At 41.0% G+C, this 24,927-nt stretch overlaps 1 protein-coding gene across 5 annotated transcripts in view; it reads left to right on the forward strand.

Moving 5' to 3' along the window:
* IFTAP (intraflagellar transport associated protein) overlaps positions 1-17,017 on the forward strand; it is a 62,807-nt gene extending 45,790 nt beyond the window's left edge. For all 5 annotated transcript variants that reach the window (XM_077777495.1, XM_077777500.1, XM_077777496.1 and 2 more), the window contains 2 exons: positions 7,710-7,849; positions 16,774-17,017. In XM_077777495.1, coding sequence (XP_077633621.1) covers positions 7,710-7,849; positions 16,774-16,938 — 305 coding nt within the window. In that variant the 3' untranslated portion in view covers positions 16,939-17,017. The remainder of the gene's footprint in view (positions 1-7,709; positions 7,850-16,773) is intronic.
* The last annotated feature ends 7,910 nt before the right edge of the window (positions 17,018-24,927 follow it).

Here is a 24,927-nt window from a genome sequence, read left to right on the forward strand (position 1 = left end):
AATAAATAAATAAATAAATAAATAAATAAATAAATAAATAAATAAGCCTGGTTCCTACCTTTGCAGATTCCTTTTCATGGTCTGGTGTATGTCCATTTTAAAGCTTCTCAGTGATTCTCCTGTGCAACTGAGGCTCACAATTGAGATTCTCCTGTACATCTCTAGACAGACCTCTGGAGCACTGCTCTCTGAGGCTCTACTTGAAGGGCTTTAGGGATGTGAAGCACTTCTTATACCTGGAGAGATATGTTTCCCCTGTGTGGACTTTCTGTCAGGTGGAATAGCCCAATGTCTAGACTTGTAGGGAAGCTTGATACATAAGAAGCCCAATCTGTGACTACAGGACAAGCTCTATTTTCAAATTTGGTTTTATTGGTTGGAAAGCTTGTATTTTCATCCATATCCTTCTGACTTCTGTACATATTTCTCTTTTGTTTCTGTACTTAAAGATAGAGGGATATGACTTATTATCTCTGTCCAATCCCAACTCCACACAATGAAATGAGCCTTCATTGTCCCCACCATCTCCTCGGATGGTCAGTCATCTTCCTCCTTTTGCATTTCCATTTTATATATTCTGAGATTTTCTTTTTTTCTCAAAGCAAGTGTTAATGTGTCTCCTGAAAGCAGCATATAGTTTTTATGTATTATCGACATACATATTATAATTCTGTATTTTAACTGGAGTGTTTAGTTCGTTTATACTTAATGTAGTAGCTGATATGTGTGGCTTTAAATCTAGTATCTTACTACTTTATTTTCTATTTGTCCTGCCAGTTTAATGCATCTTCCTCCTCTCATTTCTGGCCTATTTTGGATTAATCAACTATTACTGTAACATTTCAGTGCCCGTTCACTTGGCTGGGTTGAGAATTCTAGGTTTGTAATTCTTTTCTTTCATTATTTTACAGAAGATATTCTATTCTTTTCTGGTGTTAATTGTTGAAATTGTTGAAATCCAGATGCCAATCTTACTGTTGTTCCTGGGAAGATTATGTTTTTTCCCTCATTTAGCTGCTTTTGTAATTCTTTCCTTTTGTTTTTCAGTAATTTCACTATGACTTGGCATTGTTTTAGTTGAATTTATCTTACTTGGGATTTCTAGACATTTTTGTTAAGTACTGGGAAATTCTCAGCTCTTGTCTCTTCAAATATTATTTATGCCTTGACCTTTTCACTGTGTCCCATATATCTATCTTATATGTTTTTTTCTGCATTTTCCAGCCTTTTTAATTTTCTTTCTTGCTTCAGTCAGAATATTTCCTACTATATATATTCTAGTTCATGAATTCTTTTATAAATTGTGTCTATATTTTGTTAAAGCCATCAATATTTCAGTGATTTTAGTTAAAAAATTTTTTTTAATTTGTTTTGAGAGAGAGAGAGAGGGAGTGAGAGAGCATGGGGGAAGGCAGAGAGAGGGGGGAGAGAGAGAATCCCAAGCCGGCTCCACACCATCAGTGCAGAGCCTGATGCAGGGCTTGAACTCATGAACCATGAGATCATGACCTGAGCCAAAACCAAGAGTTAGAGGTTTAACCAACTGAGCCTCCCAGGTGCCCCTCGGTTATTTTAGATTTTAAAAGAGATCTGGAATAATCTATTTTTATAGATTTCAGTTTTGTACTGAAATTCGCCATTTTTGTAATGTATTTGGGGGAACATAATCAGTTCTTTTAAAGTTCATGTCTTATAATGCCAATGCCTGGGACCTCCTGTGAGTGTATTTATTTTATTCATTTTCCCTTTTGATCTGGTGTCTTTGTAAACCTGGCAATTTTTGTTTGAATGCTGAACAGTGTATATAAAATATGATGTAGGATCTGGATGATGTTATCTTTTTCTAGTGTAGCTTTTCCTCAACATTTTGCTGGCAATTATAGTGGTAATAGATCACCTTAATCCAGTCTGGGGATAGAGTGATTTAGGATTGGGTTGAAGGCCTGTGAGGGCTGCTTTACTTCTAGTTCTTGCTTATTCCCAGGGTGTAGCCCTTCAAGGTAAATTGTAGTCCCTCCTTCTTGGAGGCCCTAAACTCTAATTTTTATCTTCATAGCACTATAACTCTGTTGGTAATTCTGCTAAGCCTCTCAGCATCTTAACCCCTCTCTTTGCTTTTCAGCTTCTCAGCTTCTGGTTGCAAATCAGTAAATGCTATCAGTTGAAAAGCATTTTAGACTCTTGGACTCATTTCTCAGTACTTTCCATCTCTTTGGGATCTTGGCTCCTCAAGTCCCGGGCTGCCCTGGTAGCTTACGAATGTCTTTAAGTAGTTGATTTTTTTGGTAGCTTATCCAGCTTTTCTAGAGTTATCGGTGGGGGGTTGGACTGATATTAGCTAGACCAGCAGACCCCTTGGGATGTGGTCTAGAGACTCCTATGGAAACCCCAAGGATTGAAGGTCAAATGTGTTGATGTTTGCATTGATGTAGGTAAAGATGCTGGTAGCTTAGTGCAAGTCAAGGTAGTGGCACAAAACTATACTAGTAGTCATTGTAATCTTCACTGTCATGGATCTGTATTTCAAATAAATGCCAGTTTCCATTGAAAATGTTCTTGATGAAGTGGTAAAAATGATGCATTTTGCTACATCTTGATTCTTGAGTACACTTTTTTTTTTTTTTTTTTTTTTAGCATTTTGTTTGCTAGAATAGTAAGTATGCATAAAGCACTTCTGGTACATTCCGAAATACAGTGGTTGTCTCCTGGAAAAATGCTTGTGTGATTGAATGGTATTCTGAACTAGGTTTTTTTTTTCTTTCATGGACATGTAACATTTTTTAATGTAACAATATGAGTGGAACAACATTTTTACTTGAAAGAATGACTGACAGACAAACTATAGTTCTCAAAAATGAATGAAGTGAGCCCATCTCTTCAAGAAAAACAACTAGTAGTGTTCATGGCCAATGATAAAATTGGCAATGGACCCAGTGAAAATTCATTTTTGGAAAACTTGTAGCTAGTACTGTGAGCTTGACAGCTTCCCAATATCTAAAGGCTTTTCTGATAAAATTCGTAATGCTAACTAATGTGACTTTTATACTGTATAATGAAATGTGTCAACATTTGGAATATCTACATCAAACAGTGAACCAATATTTTCCAAATGACCAATTTATGATGTTACAAAATTATGCATAGGAGAAAGATCCATTCAATGTGTAAGATAGACCAATGAATTTTAATGTAGCAGTATGAAAAATTCACTGAAATGGTTTCAGATTGCACATTGAAACTATTTTTTAAAACTTTATCATTTGTCAAGATCTGGTATAGCATCAAAGAAGAATATCCACAATTATATAAAAAGACTATTAAAGTGCTCCTCTCTTTCCCAACTACATATCTGCGTGAGACTAGATTTTCTTAATTTACTTCAACAGAAGCAGCATATTCCAAAATTGAATGCAGAAGCGAATATAAAATCTAGCTTTTTTCCCCTTAAGGAAGACATTTACAGATTTTAAAAATGTAGAACAGTGGTTTCTGCCCCACTATTTTCTTTGTTTTTGGAAAAGAGATTTTTCATAAAAATACTTATTTTACTATATAATGGTATTATTGTTACTAATTCAATAAGTATTTATAAATTTGTCAGTTTTAATTTCTAATATGGTGAATATTGATAGCTATAACCTCATAAACAAAAAGCTCTTTGGGGTCTTCAAAAATATTTAAGAACAAGAACCAGTGAGATGGACTCTCATAGCTGAAAAACTATGTGCCGAAAGTAGTTCTTATCTATATTCTCTTTGATCTGGGTGTTGCCCAAATTTTCAGAAAATTTTGGCCATTTTACCTAGCAACAAAGGAACAAACTGATTAATTTTTATGAATATGCCAGGCAGGGGCACCTGGAAGGCTGAGTCAGTTAAGGATCCAACTTTCTCTCTAAAAATAAATAAATAAACTTAAAAAAATGCCAGGCAGATTAAAAATTATTATCTAAATGATCAGATATCAGGTAAATTGCTTACTTAAAAATTTTTTTAAGGTTATTTATTTTGAGAGAAAGAGCATGAGTGGGGTAGGAGCAGAGAGAGAGGGAGAGAGAATTCTAAGCAGGCTCTGCGCTGACACAGCACAGAGCTCAGTGAGGGGCTTGAACCCACCAACTGTGAGATCATGATCTGAGCTGAAATCAAGAGTCAGATGCTTAACTAATTGAGCCACCCAAGTGTCCCTAGATTGCTTACTTTTTAGTGGCGTATTCGACTATGTGATGATAGTTTTTGAATTGTGATTATTGACTTATTATGGAGGACACACGGCATCAACACATAGTTTGTAAATGTTGAACTTCTTACCATTAGTCGAGAAAGAAGACATTGGAATGTTTTCAACCAGTCTTGCCCTTGAAATGTTGAGATTCACTTTTGAGCGATGCCTTGACTCCACAGTGCACATGATCCAAGCGGGACAGCTGGAAACACGTCGTTGGTGGTATTTAGTTAAGATGAGAAAAAGACCTTTGGTTGTTTCAGAAACAACCATTAATAAGATCAGATTAAGTTTCACGCAGCATTTCAGTTTTAGAGAGCGAGAACTTCAGAAATTGCATTTCCTCCCATCAATGAATACAATCATTCCCCCCCCAAGAGGATGTGAGTAACTCACGTATGATTTTAAAATGGCTGAAAGATGAGATAGCCTTCTTCATAAAATATGCTTTACCAGACTATTCCTGTATGTATTAGTTTCATTCTTCTATAAATCTGTCCTCTTTAGGGGTAAAGCTCTTCAGTTTTGTCCTCAATTATTCTCAGATTGATTTTACATATGAAAATCTTATCCCTGTAACAAAATTTAGTTTTAGTGGATAAGGATTATACATAGTTTACATCATCCACAATGTTCTATTGGTAGGCAAACTGTTGATATTTTTGGTTCAGTTTAAAAGTTGAGATGAAGGGGGGGCACCTGTGTGGGTGGCTCAGTCAGTTAAGCATCCAACTTTGGCTCAGGTCATGATCTCACGGTTCATGGGTATGAGCCCCACATCGGGCTCTGTGCTGACAGCTCAGAGCCTGGAGCCTGCTTGAGATTCTGTGTCTCTCTTCCTGTCTCCCACTTGCACTCTGTCTCTCTTTCAAAAATAAATAAACATTAAAAACAAAAGTTGGGATGCAGAGAATTCATTTCCTATCTCAAGTATTTGTTGAGAATTTGCTATGTGTAAGGTGCTGTGTTAGGCATCTGTGAATATGCATTTGTGCATTTTGCTTTTATACTGAAGAAACAAATGACAAGAATTTAAAGTGTGGAAGAAACGGAATCTTATTGTTTTGAGAGAATTATTTCCATGGCAGTAGAATCTTTATGAAAGAAACCATTTTTATTGAAAATCCTCTGTCGTCTGCAAACATGTTAGGAAGGCAAAGAGTTTCAGCATAGGAATTAGAGAGTTGTCTTGCTTGGTGCATAATACTGTCAATCAGATTTTAAATAGCTCCGAAAGCAGAATTGATTTTGATTCACATTTGAACTGATGTTTGTGCTGGCAGCCAGCGGGTCTGGTAGGTACTGGTTTTCACACTAAGAGGCCCAGACCAGGGGCGCCTGGGTGGCTTAGTCGGTTAAGCGTCTGACTTTCGCTTAGGTCATGATCTCACGGTTCGTGGGTTCGAGCCCCGCGTCGGGCTCTGTGCTGACTGCCAGCTCAGAGCCTGGAGCCTGTTTCAGAGTCTGTGCCTCCCTCTCTCTCTGACCCTCCCCTGCTCATGCTGTCTCTCTCTCTCTCTCCTAGAAATTAAAAAAAAAAAAAAAAAAAAGAGGCCCAGACCTTTCTCTGCTTGGGTTTATTGTTGGCCGGCCCCTGACCAGGCTTGTATCAGTCCTAGGCAGTGCCACCGGGGAGATCAATGGGACAGCTGGCTTTGAGCTCATAAGCGGGTATATTAGAAAGCCAATCTTCCCATCAACCTTACTGAGTTTAAAACTCAATGTTTTGTTTAAATGAAACCATGCTAATGTGCTATCGTAGTGACATTTCTTGGCTCTGAGTTCGGATGTATAATCTGATAGACTTAAATGATTTATGTAATGAAAATGCTTGTCTAGAAGGAGTTCATCATGTGGCATCATGGGCTCACAGTCTGGGCTGTGCTGCCATGTAGCCCAGCCCTGACAGTTTCTAGCTGTGGCACCTTGAATGAGGTTACTCTCAGTGCTTAGAGCTCATTGCCCGGGAAACAGGAAATAATAGTGCTGTTGGGAAGATCAGCTCAATTAATGCATCTAAAATGTCAATTCATATAAGTTTTGGATATTATTATTTTTATTTCTGCTAATTAATTAGATCCCATTTTCAGGTTCCAGTAATTCATCATAGCAGAACTACCTTCTTCCCCACACCCCTACCTGCACACGCTGTTTCTAGGCTGACTGTGTTCTGTTGCTGGAGTCCTGAGAACTTTGTAATTACACGTTCTGTGAAGGTGATATCTGCAGTGCTGAAAGATGTATTTCAAATAAGTTTCGGTTTTGGAATATTAATACCTGCTTAATTATCTCCCTTTACGTGCTGCCATTGGCAACGGCCAAGTCATGCCTGTTGTTAATTAATCACTTCCACTGAGAGCTTAATTAGTGTCTTCATTAGGATCATCATGGAGTGGCAGGCAGCGTCATCCTGAGCCAGCTGCAAGTTATTGGCTGGCTCCAGCAGCCCGTCTAGACTTATGAAAGCTTACACTGACAAGGAAGCCTGGTGTGCTTCCTTTCTTTTTTTTGTTTTACCCTCCTAAAAGAAAGTTATGGAAGGGGCGCCGTGATGGCTCAGTCGGTTAAGCATCCGACTTCGGCTCAAGTCAAGATCCCACTGTTAGTGGGTTGGAGCCCTGCATCCGGCTCTGTGCTGACAGCTCAGAGCCTGGAGCCTGCTTCAGATTCTGTATCTCCCTCTCTCTCTGCCCCTTACCTCCTTACCTGCTTTCTCTCTCTCTCTCTCTCTCTCTCTCTCTCTTTCTCTCTCTCTCTCAAAGGTGAATAAACATTAAAAAAAATAAAGTTGGGGAAGATCTGACCGTGATGCATCCATGTTATTTCACACATGCAAAAATAAGGCAACATATCTACTTACAGTGGATAGATCAAAAAACCCAGGTTGGTTATTGAATTCTTGTCATGGTACTGAACAAGCTGGAAACAAACAAACTGTTTGCAATGTCAAAAATCAGACCATGGATCTTGTCTGTGACAGAGCGTTTCATTTTTTCTGCTGAAAGTTAAAGTCCTTTCCTTCTGGCATTATTATTTTTTTAATACACACAGATTTTGAAATATTGCCAGAGTGTTATGGGATGAAATCAGCCCTCCCATTTCCTGTCTCTCCATCCCTTAGGAAAATATGGGGAGATGAGGGAAAAGTAGGCATCTTCTTGGCTTACTTTCCTGCAGAGGTAGAAACTGCAGAGGGTTGGGGGTGAGAGGCATGAGCAAGTCACTCCCTAAACAATACTTCTCCCAGAACTTTTAGATGGAATGTAACCTTGGGACAATAAGATAAAAATAAATGCACCGATGACTTCTATTTAATAAAAAGGAATCCCTTGGACCAGTCCCCAAATGAGGACAAGCATTGTGAAAGGAACCTACTTTACTTGAGCATTTTTGCTTCATTCTTTTGGCTATTGTAGGCTTCTAGGTGATTTAGGTCAATTGTGAACTTGGTGAAAGGATCAAGTGAAATATTTTGTTTCCGACAGATTTGCTGCTGCTTCCAGGAGAAGTGGAGGAAGACATCTGCATGCATGTTCCTTCTTACATTCCTTCCGGAGCCCAGCCCATCACCTCCGGGGTCGAGCTGGCGCCCATTGGGAGAGGAGCACAGAAACAAATGGAAGAGGTACTCCACGGGGAGTTCAATTGGTTTTGAAATTGCCTTGATTTTGTAACTCGTCTTTTCAGAGAAATGCTGCTATATCCATGTGCTTTTTAATTTTTCTTAGATTGGGGAAAATTTTAAATTCAGGTTGCTTAATTGCATCACTCTGACTGCCATCTATCTCTAATGGGTGTACTTCCTTTTAAACATAGAGAGCAGGGCACCTGGGTGGCTCAGACGGTTGAGCGCCTGACTTCAGCTGAGGTCATGATCTCGAGGTTCTTGGGTTCAAGTACTGTGTTGGGCTCTGTGCTGACAGCTCAGAGCCTGGAGCCTGCTTCGGATTCTTTGTCTTCCTCTCTCTCTGCCCCTCCCGAGCTTGCATTCTGTCTCTCTCTCTAAAAAATAAACATTAGAAAAAAATTTTAAAAATACAGAGAGCTATTATGTTTTTATGTGGAAACTATTTTTAATTCATGATATATGCCATGTTACAGGACAGTGTTGCCTGGGGTCTTATGCAATAGATTCTCTCTTTTTTGGTCTGGACTGGCCATTTTCTTTTTACTCTTGTTTCCAAGGTCCTATAAACATCTTGTGGTCATTAAGGTAAGGCCAAGGTGTTGTCGCAGAGAATCCCAACAATTAGTTCAGTAGCTGAAAAGAGATAGAACTTTGTGTCTCTCATACAACAGTCTACGGGAAACCTTTTTTTTTTCCTTTTATAGTTTATTGTCAAGTTGGTTTCCACATAACACCCAGTGCTCATCCCAACAAGTGCCCTCCTCCATGCCCATTACCCCCCTTCCCCTCCCTGCCGCCCGTCAGCCCTCAGTTTTTTCTCGGCATTCAAGAGTCTCTCATGGTTTGCCTCCCTCTTTCTCCCCAACTATTTTTTTCCCCTTCCCCTCCCTCATGGTTCTCTGTTAACTTTCTCCCATTCCACTTATAAGGGAAAACATATGGTATCTCTCCTTCTCTGCCTGACTTATTTCACTTAGCATAAAACCCTCAAGTTCCATCCATGTTGCTACAAATGGCCAGATTTCATTCTCTCTCATTGCCATGTAGTATTCCATCGTATAGATAAACCACATCTTCTTGATCCATTCGTCAGTTGATGGACACTTAGGCTCTTTCCATGTTTTAGCTATTGTTGAGAGTGCTGCTATGAACATTGGGGTACATGTGCCCCTATGCATCAGCACTGCTGTATCCCTTGGGTAAATTGCTAGCAGTGCTCTTGCTGGGTCATAGGGCAGTTCTATTGTTAATTTTTTGAGGAACCTCCACACTGTTTATGGAAAAGCTTTAAAGTGAGCATTTGGCACCATTCTCTGGGGTCATCAGAGGCCCAGATTCCTTCTCTCTGGATCCGTACTATGCCTCCGGACATTGTCCTCCCATGTATGTTCGAGATCAGGAGAGTGCCCTACCTGGAGTGGCAGCGGAGGCGAGCATGGGAGCAGCTGTTCCCCTAAGACTCTTCATTTCTGCTCATATTCCCCTGACCTCCACAGACTGGCATGTTCCCATCGAGCGCAGGGTCGTGTTAGGAAGGGTCATCCAGTCGTGTGCTTCACTATCAGGGAGAATGGTGTCCCTGCCACACAGCTCTCCCACTTGCACATCTAGAAAGTTGCCTTTTGCAGTCCTTTGCAACTCTTCTACATATACTTTATAAACACGCATAGCCCAGGCTACCGGTGGTGTTGGGTAAGGACCTTTATCACCCTGTTTACTCCAGCATCAAAGAGTATCAGCCACAAGAAGCTGTGAAGGGCTCTTTATTATTGCTTCGTAATAAAACCCCCAGGGAATGATTATTTGATCATTCAATTACTACTAGTCTTGTCACCTGAAGATATTCTGTTATGGAAGCAGTCGTTCAGTCAAAGGTAGTCCACACATTTTGATTTTAAATTGCCTCTTTCTCATGGAACTTTTGTTTACTGACTGCACAAAAGTAGGTCTAGGATGCTTGCAGGCTTATATTAGCCCCCCGAATTGGTTACCAGATAAACTGGTCGGGACAACCACTTTTCAATGTGCTTTTTGAATTACAGATTGCTTTCTCTGAGTAATAAGAAATAAAATTGCAGTGTTATATCTCGCAGGAATCAGTTTCCTTTAAAGACTTGTTCACACTCTTGACTTCAGTTGTGACCATACAAATGACTGGACCAGCCAGTGGTCATGGTACCTAGTGCCACTATAGGGATTGTTATAAAATTGTTATAAAATTGTTACAGAAACTGAACGATTCTTAGAATCTATCAAATAGCCAGTAAAAATGCAAGTTAAAATCTTGTATATGATGGTATCTTTAAAAGGTATCGATTTCTTCCCAGAAAATGTGAACACTTTTAAAATGTTGGAATCAAAATGATGTGAACAATTTTTGTGTTGGCGAACTTCTGAAACAGAGATGAAGAACTTTGGCTGTTTTTTCGAATATCTAGAATATTTTGGTTGGCATTTTTATTTCTAACCACTACCTGTAAGAGAAACTTTTCAGAAATGTCTAGAATCATAATAGTGCACCAACTCTGCCTTGGTTTAACAGCCTTAATCATATTTAAGGCACCCACTGCCAGGAAAAGATCACAGTAATCAATTTCTAGCAAATATGTCTTGTAAGGATCTACTAAGGGACTTCTGGGGGCCCGAAACGATAGCTGATTTCTGTGACTTCAGTGTCAAAAGATGAAAATGTCTTGACTTCCTCTTAATTGCCTAAGAAGAGGCCACAACTTCCTGATACAGATTAGAACAATTTAATTTTTTCTGAATTTTATTGCTGGGTTTTATACATACGCCTCTCCCCCTTAGAGTCAAATGTTTTCCAAGAACCTTCCATTTTCTATTTGTGAATACCCTCTTGCCTTAGTTATTCTGTTTTGATGAATTTTAGATAGCTTTATAGAGAAAAAAAAATCCATATTAGGAAGACGAAAAATTGTGTGTTGCTCCTCATAGAAGAAACTTTTGTAGTATTTCCACGGGAGGTCTCCTGTTTTTCTAATGCATAATGGGACTCTAAATTTTTTCACCTATAAAGACGGTTTATTTACTATATTAGTTTGTAAGATAGCCTACAGCTAAATGCTGCTCTTATTGATTTGAGCATTAGTTCTGTTTTCTTTAATTTGCCTGTGTGGTACTATGAATGAAAATGATTCCTCCTGTAACAGGGTCTCTCTTAGAATAAGTCACACGAGCAATTTTAAGGAAACGGGCTGTTTTCTAACAGTGTGCAAATTCTATTCCCCGAGAGGCTACGAAAAGATTTCAATTAGATTTGAAATGAGACCCCTCAAATCCACGTATTTCCTCTCAGCTCCCTTAGGCAAAAATAACAAGTTAATAACTTAATTCACAGTTGTTTTCTTTTTTGTAGCAGGAGATTTGGTTTTCCATTGCACAAATTCTTCTCTTTGAAATAAATCAGAATTTCAGTTTGTAATCCCCAAACCTTGGAGTTGTATAGCTTAGACCCCTGAAATGAACCTAACCCGAAGGAAGAGATTTCCAGTGTTTGCCACTGAAATGCGTGGAATTGCAACTTTTACTGTAGTTTAAAAGCTTCCATTTAGAAGATCACAGTGATGTCTTCTGAATTGCAGTGTACATCTGCTTTGAATTACCTATGAGCCACTTGTCCGTGAGGACTTTGAATTCGCTGATGTGTGTCTTCATAAGCATACTTTTTATGAACGAGCAGAAAGGTAGGAAGTAGTGCCAAGTTCAGTGCTATGCATATGGTAGACACGCAGTAAGTATTGAATTTACAAATAAAGAAACAAAACACCTCATTACCTCCTGAGAGTGTTTTTTTCTGGTTTAATAACATGGTAGGGCCCCTCTCCCTTTTCTTCTCTAGTGGTTCATTCTCCTCAACGTGTAAATGTGCTCAAGTCTCTTGCATCCTTGATGGAATGAAATGAAACAAAGGGAAAGGAAAAACAGCCTTCTCCTTACCTCAGGCCTTTGCCTCTAATCTCCTTCTGTTCTCATCTAGACTTAGAAACTATTAGACTAGCTGCTTCCTTCCCCGTCCTCCCTCATTCAGTACCCTGCACAGTGTCTTCAGCTCCAGTCACCTGGCTGGATGTACACAGAATCAAGGTCCCAGTTACTCTCCAACTGCCAGATCCCAATGGACACTTCTGGGTCTTTATTTTAACAGATCTCTCTACCCTGTTCTCTCCACCGTGCTGGGTCCTGGTCCTATCGGCCTCACCTCAGTGCTCCCCACAGATTCTCTGTGCGTTTCTGTGTGTTCTTTCCCCACCTCCGTTGGGGGGTTCCCTCCGTCCATCCCTGATGAGTCCGTGTTGCTCAGACCTCTTCCCACTTACATACACGCATCCATTTTCATCTCTAGGCCGCTGCCTTCTGCGCTTGCGTCTCCAAATCTATCTCCAGCCTCAGACCTTCTCCCAAGCTTCAGCTTCCTGTTTTCAGTCGCCGGTTGTTGTCTCTGTCTGGATTCCTTTCGGTCCCTTCAAGTCAGCATGCTAAAAACAGCGTATCTTTCTTTACCTGCTCGCCTTCAAGCGTTCATCCCCTCCTTCCCTTTCCATATCCGTATCAGCCATCAAGTGCTGCCAGTTTTACTTTCTGATATTTTCACATCTCTGCCCTCAGCTTCCTGTTCTCACCTTCTGTTCTCATTGGACTGTTACAGCAGGCTCCTACCTGGCCTCCCTGACTCCAGATCTACCCTCTGTAATCCTCAATCTAGACATAATCTCCCAAGAGGGCCGGGCATCTTTCTGTCTTGTGCAAACCTATCTGTCCAGCATCGTCTCATTGTAGGTGCTCAGTGAAAATGTGAATGAATGAAGGAATTTACCTGACATGCACCGATGGCCAAGTATCTACTTTGCTTTCAGAAAAACTCCTTCAGTGACTTCATCATCTCTAGGATAAACAACATATTCCACCAGCATGATCGGGCACCATCTTTGTCTCTTGCTTCTGCCTTGACACTGAACTGTTTGCAGAGCCTCACATGTGAAACTTTGTGTCTTATTTCCTTGGCCTGCTCTCTAGAACTCTCCTTATCTGCAAAGTTCTTCTTCCCTCAACCTTGTTAACTAACATTACCCTTTAAGATTCTGCTTAGATATCTCCTATGCCAGGAAGCCGTCTATGATTCCTCCCCGTTGCCTTCCAGTCTGGGCTGGGCTAGGTATCACTTCTTTGTCCCCAGTACCCCCTAACTGTGTGATTTGTACTTACGGTATTTTACTATATAACTTGTTTAAATGTCTATCTCCTTTTTCTGTGATTTCATACAAGTCTTCATCTTTGCATCCTCAGCACCAAGCACAATCCCTAGAATTTAATAGGAACATAGTGTTTGTGGAAAGAATGGAAGGCTCATCCTCTGACATTTTTGAATCAGGGATGTACTGGCCACATTACAGTGATATCCTCAAATGGTTTAAAATGTCTCGAGTACCATCACATTATGGCATTGCAAATATGAAATTAGTCCATTCTTTTTTTAAAACAGTTACTGCTATTCTTGGTTTCTTGCCTTTATATTTCAGCATGTAACTGATTGCCTGGGGAATTAATCCAACAACAGCTACCGTTAATAACTTAGTTTCTAGGTGAAGAAATTTATGTTTTTAAGTATGCTTTTATAACTTTAAGTGTATTATAAATGAATAACTCTGCTGTTGGCATCAAATTTATTGACTAGCTAAAAACGTTATTCCTTGCTATTGTTTTGGTTAATACCAAATGATTGATGAAAAGAATTATGCTCCACAACAGAGAAAAATTTAAGTGTATTTAAAAAAAAAAACCTTAAAGGAGAATAAGATTTTTCCACTCAAGGATAAGCTTCTACATCTCTAGTACCATAATGTTGGATATTATGGCTGCAAGATATGTTGGGACCTTAGGGAATAAGGAAGTGATGGGTTGGGCCATATGTAGAGCTAAGTTAGCTATGGGAGTGAAACCCACCATGCAAGCCTTCCTCTGTCTAATACAAGGTGGGTCATGAGTGAAGTGATGAGCGGGGAGGCAAGTAGGATTTTCCGGAGAGTGGCAAGACTCAGTGAAGGGAAGGTGGGCTTCAGCGCTTCCCCTCTGTGCTTCTGTAACCTGGTTTGCATTTCTCTATTGGAGAGCATGGCACATGATGTTGCAATCATTCGCTTGTCTCTTCTCCCTGAAGTTGGGAAGACACAGTGTTTGTGGACACAGATTTTGCTGTTTTCATCCTTGCATTCCCCATCTTTAATACACATTACACATTCAATAAGTGTTCGTGGAGGGAGCAACTAAAGGGGGGATGGGAACGTGAGAGTTGTTCATGTTATGTAGGGGGAATGTGAGGCGCGTGGTCTGGCACTACTGGGGTTTTAGCACAGCGAAGGGATTTGTCTCCTTTGCAACTGCCTTCCAGGGAGGCGGGTGAAGGCAAAGTGACTGCTAACGTAATGAGAATGGCTTGTAAGGTTTAGGTAGGCTTTAGAGACCAGCGGAGGGCAGGGGCATTCAAATTCCTAGAGCAGTGGGCACATAGGGGTACTTGCAGCCTGAAACTTGGTCGACAAGTAGATGCCAGGACTTTAACTGGGCATGAGAGGGCAGCAAGAATCTCATCAGGCTGGATGCATTGGTAGAGATGGGGCTCCTCCTCATCCTCTCCCAGGATCTGTTGGAATCAGCTCAGGACACGGTGTGGCCAGCCCCGGTGCTTACTACTGATCTAGGTGGAAATGATCAGGCTGCTGATGTTCAGAAATGAACATATTGTGTCATTGTTGATACGTTTCCTCATTCGAGCTGTTAACAGTATTATCCCTCTGTCATGTTAATTGTGATGGTAAATTTAATCTTAGAAAGAGACCAAAATGGACAGATCAGTTACCCTGCAGACTGATGGACATCCTGTGTACAGCAGCTCCTTCAGGACAATCATGCTATTACATGGAGCCTGGAATGCGTTTTTGATGAGAAGCTATGAGAATTGCATAGCTTGTTTAGAAAAGGTCTTTTCTTCCAAGGAGCCATGACTTGGCTTAGTGAAAAGCTCCAGGTTGATTCCTACTGCTATTTTTGTTGAAAAGGTAAAGTTTGTTCTCAAGCAGATTGCCCTGGATTCAAATCTTGCTTCTCTCCCTTACTAATTGTGTAGCCTTGGGCAAGTGCCCTCGTCTTTTAGAGCTTCAGTAGATGGCCTATTTGAAGATGACTGCTAATGCCCACACTGTCCCTGGTTCTGGGGCTGGCACACGGTGGGAACTCAGCCCGCAGCAGCTCCCATCATTACTTTTGTCAGGAAAGCACGCAGACACTTTCACATAAAGAGGAAATGAGCACGTCTCTGAAATGTGTTCTCTTGCTGGTTTTACAGAGAAAGGACGGTGGATGGCTGCGTGATTGCTGCTAGCACTGCGCCCCTCACTGCAGGATGCAGCTTGCCAAAAAGATAGGAGATACCCACTTTTCGTGTTTGTTGTTTCACCTTTAATAACAGCACACATAGTGTCTAAGCTACACGCTTGATTTTCAAGAACATTGCAAAATCCACTCAATGAGATAATTTTGAATGCAAGAATATTTAAAGCTGATTATAGCTTCAGGGCATTTTTTTCCCCCTCATTCTTCCATAAACCATGGTTTTCAATTATTTTAGCATCACCATATGGATTACAGAGCTACAGAGAGGTGCTGGATAATTTCATTGTATCACACACCATTTGCTTTGGGAGAGTCTATTTAAGGGGTGATACAATGTGATTTAAGATATTAATTCTCTTTTTGTTTATTGGAGAATATGCTTCTTTATCTACCTTCCTTTAGGAAGTCTTTAAAACTCACAGATTATGCATAAATAGATACAAAATTATTACATTGCTTTCCAGCTACTCTGACTTGTAGATAAATTCTGTAAAAGCTTAAAAATTCTTGGTAGGAAATTGGGTGCCTGGGTGGCTCAGTTGATTGGAAGTGCCCAACTTCGGCTCAGGTCATGATCTCGAGGTTTGTGGGTTTGAGTCCCACATTGGGCTCTGTGCTGACAGCTTAGAGCCTAGAGCCTACTTTGGATTCTGTGTCTCCCTCCCTCCCTCCTTCTCTCTCTCTCTCTTGAAAATAAATAAAAATTAAAACAATTTAAAAAACATTTTTGGTAGGAAAAAGGGATCCTGGAATTTTTAAGCGATAATAAGTGCTTTAATTCCCAATGTTATTGGCCCAAGAGTTATAGGTGTTTTCTGAAGAAATAAGTTTATTGAGTGTAGAATATTTTTATCTTTGAAAATAATTTTTTTGAGGGATGCCTGGGTGGCTCATTTGATTAAGCACCTGACTTGCGGTTTCGGCTCAGGTCATGGATCTCATGGTTTCGTGAGTTCAAGCCTCGTGTCAGGCTCTGTACTGACAGTGAGGAGCCTGCTTGGGATTCTCCCTCTCTCTGCTCCTCTTCTGCTCATGCTGTCTCTGTGTCTCTCAAAAATAAATAAATAAACTTGAAAATTATTTTACTGATACAATTTTTTTTTTAATTAAAAAAATTTTTTTTTTAGTAAATGGTAAATGTATATTTAAGGTTGATCAAAATCTTAAGGTATATCTTCTCTAGTGTAACTCTTAGTTTTTCCATGTGCTTCTAGCCCTAACAGTACAAGTGGTAAAAATGTAATGACTGTGTGCAAGAGAGGCTTTCTGATTCTTGCCATGGGCGGAATTAGTTAATGATATGCATTCAGATGCAGGATGGTACAAATGGGGCATATTAAGAAACTTAAATTAGGTCAGATTGAATAATTGAATTTATTCCTTTACTTAAAAACAGCTTAATCAGCGGAGAGTGCTGAAGTTAAAAAAAAATTGAATTAAATATTAATAGGGAGTTTATGTTTTCAACTTTTTCCAGTGATTATAGGATTTTTCTCCTTTATGACCTCTTACAGGTACTTGGAGATGAAGTTCAGCCCTTCTCACTTGATGAAGAATTTGATTATGATGCTGTGATGCTAACCCCCAAGTTCACTCCTGCGGAGATAGACGCGCTCACACAGCTGTCCAAGCAGCAGAGGCAGGTCACCAACACAGACTTAGAGGATCCCCACGACTGAGTCACCAAGACACCTTTGTGTTGTTGTTTATCGTGTTGTTATTCAAGCAACATTGGAATAAAAGGTGGACCTGCTAGAATTCCCTTTGTGGAAATGTACTTGTGTGTTGATCGATCAGGGTGTTGGTCTGTAGGGAGATGTAACCAAGAAGACCAAAGAGATCTCTGCACTTACAGGGTTCTCTTCTGTCACAGTGTGCTGAATCCCGTGGCAAGTGGGAGAGATGGAAGTGGCAGAGGGGGACAGGAAGTGACACCTACAGAAGGGCCCATTTTTTTTGCTTTTTTAATTAAAAAAATTTTTTTTAAAATTTGAGTGTAGTTGGCACACAATGTGATGTTAGTTTTAGGTGTACAACATAGTGATTCGAGAGTTTGTACATTACGCTCCGCTCATGACAAGTGTAGTTACCATGTGTCACAGTACAATCCTACTACACTGTCTACACTGACTGTGTTCCCTACGCTGTGCCTCTCATTGCTGTCACCAGAAGCCTGTATCTCCCAGCCTCCTTCACCTATTTTTCCCATCCCTCTGGCCCCTCTCCTCTGGCAACTGCTTGGGTTTCAGCCGTCCCACGTGGGCACCCTCTGCTCCCGGCGCTCGGGGACCTCCTGGCCTGCCCACGACCTCAGCCCCAGCCGCCCTGCCAGGGGACAGGTGCAGAGTGCAGAGTGCAGAACACAGTGTGGCACGTAGACAGGAACCGGTGGTGCCGGGAGGTCCCTGGTCCCAGCTACGTAGAGACCGTGGTGCAAATGTGAGTGCAGAGAGGCTGGGCTTCTAGGATCGATCAGGAAAGGCTTCGCTGAAAAAGAAGGCATCTGAGAATCGATGATGTGTCATCTATTTAATTCTTGTACTTTCTTATTGCCATTAGGCCACGTGTGATGATGGTTACAGAGTACAAGGAATGATGTCTATCTCCGGAAGCTTAAGATACCATTTTAGAAGGCAAGACCCAGATAGAGAAGGAACTGGAGAATGTCTTATGAACAGCGAATTGTGAGGCAAACCCGTACATGTATCAAGGGAAGGAGGAAAGAACAGTGAGTGCACAAAAAGGGGGATTAGTAGGTCTGAAGTAATCGTTACTATTAAAGGGATCAGTGACCAATCAAATATACAAAGGCTTGATGAGTTTTCGCGCAGGCCTGTGCTTGTGTGTGCTGCTTCCATTCCTCACAGAGAGTGTTCTTGATTTAACATTGTGATAGAGTCAAGTGATTCCCACGTGTATTTTTCTTTATCTAGTCAACAAACTTTCATAAAGCACCATTTACATGCCAAACCTCAAACTAGGCAATGGGGATGACATAGTAAATTAGACACGGTCCGATTTACTGGGGAAGACAGACATACACACTAACTGCAGTATTGCTACCCTGCCCAATATCATAGCCAATAGCTGCATGTTGGGCTGGTGAGCATTTGAAACGTAGCCAGTATGACTGAGGAACTGACTTTGAAATGTTAATTTGACTTGAAATTAAAAAGTTGATGTCAGGTACAGCATGGGGCATATAGTCAATAACATTGTATTAACTTTGTAAGGTGACAAATGATAGGTAATTAGACTCACAGTGGTAATCATTTCACCGTGTATACGAATACCCATCCTTATTTTGTACGCTGGAAATGAATTTACTGTATGCCAGGGACAAAGAAAAAAAAGGGCACAAGTCTTTTTTTTTTTTTTTGAAATTTGAGACAGAGAAAGTACGCAAGCAGAGGAGAGAGGCAGAGAGAGAGAATCTTAAGCAGACTCCATGCTCAGCACAGACGCTGATGGGGTCTTGATCTCACGACTGCAAATTTTGACCTGAGCTGAAATCAAGAATTGGATGCCTAACCGACTGAGCCACCCAGGGACCCCACAAGTCTTTTTTGAAAAAGCTGATACTTGATGCAGTTATGATAAAACTTTCAAGTAGGTTTGGAACAATGTGGGTATAAGGCTGTATTTTTTCATCTGTAAATTTTATGACAGGTAAATATAGATCAGTTATTTTTGATGACAACTTAGTACCTAATTTAAAAATGCTCGAAGTGTAAAATACACATTGGATTTTGAAGAATTAAAATGAAAAATTATAGAATATTGTATGTTTTATATGGACTACACGTGGAAATGATAATATTTTGGATATACCAGGTTAAATAAAATGTATTATGAAAATTCATCAATTTCTTTTTACCTTTTTAATGAGGCTATTAGAACATTTAAATCGACACCCGTGGCGTGCATATCTTTGACGGCACTGCAGTAGGGGGTAGTCCATGTGGTAAGAGCGGCGTGTACTAGAGGTTATTGGGGCAAAGCAAGTGGAGTATTCAATCATGAATGGAGAGCTGGGGAATCTTCCTACGGGAGGTGACTTTTGAACCTGCTCAGGGCAATCAGGAGGAGTTTTTGGTTGGAGGCTCTTGGAATAGTTTGTATGGGAGATAAGGGCTCGAATTAAGGCGGTGGAGGTGGAAGGCATGGATTTGATTAGAGATTTGGAGGTAGAACAAGTAATAGCAAGCACGGATTATTGATCGATCCAGCGTGGGAAAGAGAGAACAACTGTGAGGTTAAGACAAGATTTTAGCACACGATCTGTCTACACACTGACTTGAGGAGGAAACACATTGTGATAGAATTGTTCACAAGACCAGAGACTCCCTTGACTCAGAATACATGCAGCATTTTGGTATTGTGAATTAAAAAAAAAGACTTCACCATTTTTAAGACATCTCAGTTTTATGGACTTAAATGGTATGTGTTTAAGAAGAATTGCATTTTAGTGGAGTATTTTATTAAGCAGCCGGGCTAAATGGCAGGTGGATATTACCGCCGAGCATTCTATCTGGATAGCCAGTATACTCGGTTTTGGCTTTATTCCTTTTGGCAATTTTTGATTCCTGCATTATGTGGGGCAATTGTGCCTTACAGCAAAAGGGACACTGGAAAATGGGTTCCTTAAAGCCTCTGAGTGAAATAGTTGCGTCTCAGTTGTACCATTACCCTTGCCCTAACTAGCAAACGCTCCTCCATGACTTTGAGCTTTATGTATCCCTTGAATCAATGTAAATGGTTTGGTTTACGTCGGCTGGCAAACCCCTAACCAAGTGCTTTTACAAGAAGCCTGCACTTACATTGATGGGTAACACTCACCTCAATTAGGTGAGGCACTAACCTAACACTCAATAGGTAGAGGCATCAGAGGTAAGATTGATAAAGAGCAAAAGATAAAAAGAAGCACCTGCATATATACCAAAGTGGGAGGGAAGAACATGAACAATTTAAAAGCGTCTTGAAATAACGCAGGGGTTGCAACACCAGCTGGCTTGAATAGAGCCGATTTTGCCTGAAGCCTGCAGCGCCCCTGCTGGCCGTGCCCTGTGGGGGCACGCGGAGCGATCGTGTGCTTTCAGGACCCAACTCACGTGGATCAGCCCCAGGAGGAGAAAAAGATCTTCCTTCATCAAGAATTCTCTTTTCTTTTGCCGTGAACGTGGTGGAACTGTATCCTCATTTAAAAATAAGGAAGGGAGGGAGGGAGGGAGGAAGGAAGGAAGGAAGGAAGGAAGGAAGGAAGGAAGGAAAGAAATTTCCTTAGCCAGTCAGAGAAAGGCAAATATCATCTGACTACACTCATATAAGGAATTTAAGATACAAAACAGGTAAACATAAGGGAAGGGAAGCAAAAATAATATAAAAACAGAGAGGGGGACAAAACATAAGAGAGTCTTAAATACAGAGAACAAACAGCGTTGCTGGAGGGGTTGTGGGTAGGGGGATGGGCTAAATGGGTGAGGGGTTTAGGGAGGACACTTGTTGGGATGAGTACTGGGTGTTATACATACGGGATAAGTCACTGGGCTCTACTCCTGAAATCATTATTGCACCATTTGCTAACTAACTTGGATATAAATTCAAAAATAAATGTATAAATAAATTTTTAAAAATTAAAAAAATATTTTAAACAAGAAGAATAAAAGAAAATTTCCTTATGTGCTCAGCAACTGTACGGTTGAATTAAAATAAAAGAATAGTTGAAAAAAATTTCATTTCATTTCTTGTTTCTTGGCAGTTGATGGTGAGTAAATACAATAGTATATGCAGTCTTATTTAGAATTTTCTGGAAAAATATTTCCCCATATGTGAAGAGAAATCCATACCCTTGACCACGGCCTACCCAGCCCTTACATATTATTGGCCTTGCTTACCTCTCCAATCTCATCTTGAACTGTCTTCCTCATTTTTTTTATTATGTTCTAACCAGTTCCTATTCCTTTTTCTTTTTTTTAAACATTTATTTTTGAGAGAGAGAGAGGGAGAGAGAGAGAGAGAGAGGGAGAGAAAGAGAGAAAGACACAGAATCCAAAGCAGGCTCCAGGCTCTGAGCTGTCAGCACAGAGCCCAATGCGGGGCTTGAACTCATGAACCACAAGATCATGGCCTGAGCGAAAGTCAGATGCTTAACAGGCTGAGCCACCCAGGCACCCCTTGTTCTTATTTATTTATTTATTTATTTACTTATTTATTTTTATTAAAAAAATTTTAATGTTCTTTTAATTTATTTTTGAGAGAGAGATAGAGACAGCATGAGCAGGGGAGGGTCAGGGGGAAGGAGACACAGAATTCAAAGACAGGCTCCAGGCTCTAAGCTGGCTGTCAGCACAGAGCCTGACGCGGGGCTCGAACCCACAAACCGTGAGATCATGACCTGAGCTGAAGTCAGATGCTCAATTGGCTGAGCCACCCAGGCACCGACTAAGCCACCCAGGTGCCCCTCTTTTTTATTTTTTAACACACTACCTTGTTTCCACTTCTAAGCCTTTACTCTTGTTCTTTTTCCTGCCTGGTCTTCCCTGGTCTTTGTATGGCTGGATCCTCTCACTATTCAGGTCTCAGATGGAATCTATCTCCCCAAAGTGACTCTATGACCACGCTATCTAAAGTAATTCCCTTGGGGCGCCTGGGTGGTTCGGTGGGTTAAGTGTTTGACTTTGGCTGAGGTCATGATCTCACGAGGTGAGGTAGAGTCCCGCGTGGGGCTCTGTGCTGACAGCTCAGAGCCTGGAGCCTGGTTCGGATTCTGCCCCTCCCCCACTCACGCTCTGTTTCTCTCTCTCTCTCTCAAAAATAAACATTAAATAAAGTAATTCCTTTCTCACAACCTTCACCCTGTCACTCTGCATCCCTACCCTACCTTGCCTCATTTATTATCAGACACTCCCATGAGAACATAAGCTGCAAGAGGGCATGGGCTTATTCTAGCTTTTTATTGACGAAAAATGTCCGAGTAAAGTAGGTGTTCAGTCAGTATTTACTGAATAGACCAAACCTGAAAGTCTAAGCTTATCCGTTTGAATAACCTGAAGGTCCATTTCATCAAGTCAGTTTGGTTAGACATATATTGAGCACTTTTTGTATTTACCTTATCAACTTCTGTATAGGAATATGTAAGTTCTTACCTCCTAGACTCATGATATAGTCTGATGGCCAGTGCAAATTTGGAACACCTAACCTGACCAAATAGAAGGGTTCCACATTCCACGTTGCCTTCTTTTTCTCACCATAGCTCCATAGAGAGTTGAGAGATTCTTGATTCACATGGGAACTTCACCTACTTCTCAACTGCTCTTTTGAAATTTTGTTAGGACTTCTTCCATGAAAGATCCCATTCAAGAGCCATTCATACAGTACTGATATGACCAACAATGTGCATTCAAAGCTGTGCATTGAAGACTGAAGCCAAACCAGAAGGGAAAAGAACACAAGCCTCGAAGAGAGAGGTAGGAAGAAGCAAAAGTTTCATTTTCATAGCTGTAGAGCAGAATCCCTTACCCATTCATTCAAAAATGTTAATGCTCATGAGAGTCATCCAATTTTAGAGGTAGTCTTAAAGTCCTATTCCTCTCTTTTCTTTATATATATTTTTCTAACTCTGAGAGCAGGGTAGGCCATGGAAGGTTTTAAACAGAGGAGGGACCTGATCTGACTTACATTTGGGGGGAGATGGGTGGGAAGGAGGCCGGGCTGGATTTTCCTGGGGAGAGGTGACCCTGGAGGGGTGGGGGTGGGTATGCAGGACTGGATTGTGAATGAAGTGTATGCAAGCCTGTCTTCCTCAGCATTCTGGAAATGTAGGCTGATGTCTGTGGACACAGGTCCATTTTTGTCCTTTGATACTGGAGAATTCAGTAACCTTTTAATTTGGAAAACTATGTCCAGAGTTCTGAAAAACGTTCTTGAATTATTTTTTGATCATTCTCTTCCTTCAATTCTCTTCCTCTTTTCTTTCTTCCTAGAATGTCTACTTTTCAGATATTGGACTTCTTTGATCGCTAGCCCCTTCTCTCCTATTTTGTACTAACTTCTCTCCTGTTTTCCTCTCTTTTTGCTCTATTTTCTGAGGTTGTTTTCAACTTCATCATCCACATTTGTTTTAAATAAGGGCTTAAAAGTTTTTGTTTTAATGTTTATTCACTTTTAAGAGGCAAAGTATGATCATAGGAGGGGCAGAGAGAGAACAAGACACAGAATCCAAACCAGGCCCCAGGCTCTGAGCTGTCAGCACGGAGCCCGATGTGAGGCTCAAACTCAGGAGCCGTGAGATTGTGACCTGAGCCGAAGTCGGACACTCAACCAACTGGAACCACCCAGGTGCCCCAAATAAGGACTTTTTAAAAAGTTTATTTGTTTATTTGAGAGAGAGAGGAAGAGAGAGAATCCCAAGCAGCCCCCGCACTGTCAGTGCAGAGCCCAATGCAGGGTTCGAACCCACAAACTGTGAGATCATGGCCTGCACTGAAGTTGGACGCTTAACCAACTGAGCCACCCAGGCACCCCTGTCATCCACATTTTTTATTGCAATATGTGTATTGTTTTATTTTTTGAATTTTATATTACTTTAAAATCCATAAAACAAGAAAACCATTTCCATGAACAGCAAAAGACAAACAGCAAGAACACACATTCTGCTCTGCCAAGTGCAGCATCGGGACGAGACTGGCAGAGCTGTGGAGGTGAAGGTAGGATGTCTTGTACTCGGCCGTGGTGAGAAAGGTGCCTCTTGATGGGAAGCACTTGTGTTTGCTCTGTTGGAATGACTGAGCAATGGGAAATGGAGCCAGACGTCAAGAGGGTCTCAGATATCCCCGCGTGTGGTAGAAAGCCTCAGGTGGGAGCATGTGCTGGCCCGGACCCCTGTTCTAGGATCCTCGATGCCTATGGAGGGGAGAGATGCGTTAGGGTGGTGGGTCTTCAGCTGCTTACCTTCAGTGTGACCCAGGCATTCATGCGGTAGGCACCCCAGCCTCGAAAGCAGCTCCTTTTTCTCTTCCTGATGCTCCTGTTCCTGTTTGTGACACCACATCAGTTGCCAGAGTTCGTAGTTTTTGCCTCTACACTACCTTTTGATTCCATTCCCTTGCCTGTGTCCCCCTTGCTGTTACTCAAGCCTTCATTTTTTACTTATCTTCTCCCAGAAGCCTTCCTACTTCCCAATTAGACTCTAAATGCCTCTGTTCTCTCAATTCTGGCTTATTTCCACATTGCTTTCATATTAATCTTCATGCCGCTTATCTTGTTTCAAAACTACCACTAGCTGCTCATTGTCTACTTATTCAGAGCGCCTCAATCTAGCACTCAAGGTCGTATACCTATGTCTCCCATGATACGGATGAAACGGACTACCCGGAGCTTCCAGATGTTTCCTTCCATCTTCACGCTTTCCTTCTTATTGTTCTTTCTTTCTGGTTGGTCACCCTTCATTTCTGCCCAGTGAATTTCTACTCTGCCTTTGAGATGTTCCCCAGAGGTCACCTCCTTCACAAAGACTTTCTCATTCTCCCACCCAGGTTTAATTCCATCTCGCCCAGAACCTTGATATCACTTGTCACTCTGTTAATACTTGTCACATTCTGCCTCGTATTATCTGTGCACATGCTTTCCTCCCAGTCCTAAGGGCAAGAACCAAACTTCATCCATTCTTG

The sequence above is a fragment of the Crocuta crocuta genome, unplaced genomic scaffold (genome assembly GCF_008692635.1).
Source record: "Crocuta crocuta isolate KB4526 unplaced genomic scaffold, BGI_CrCroc_1.0 scaffold384, whole genome shotgun sequence".
Classification (NCBI taxonomy): Eukaryota; Metazoa; Chordata; class Mammalia; order Carnivora; family Hyaenidae; genus Crocuta; species Crocuta crocuta.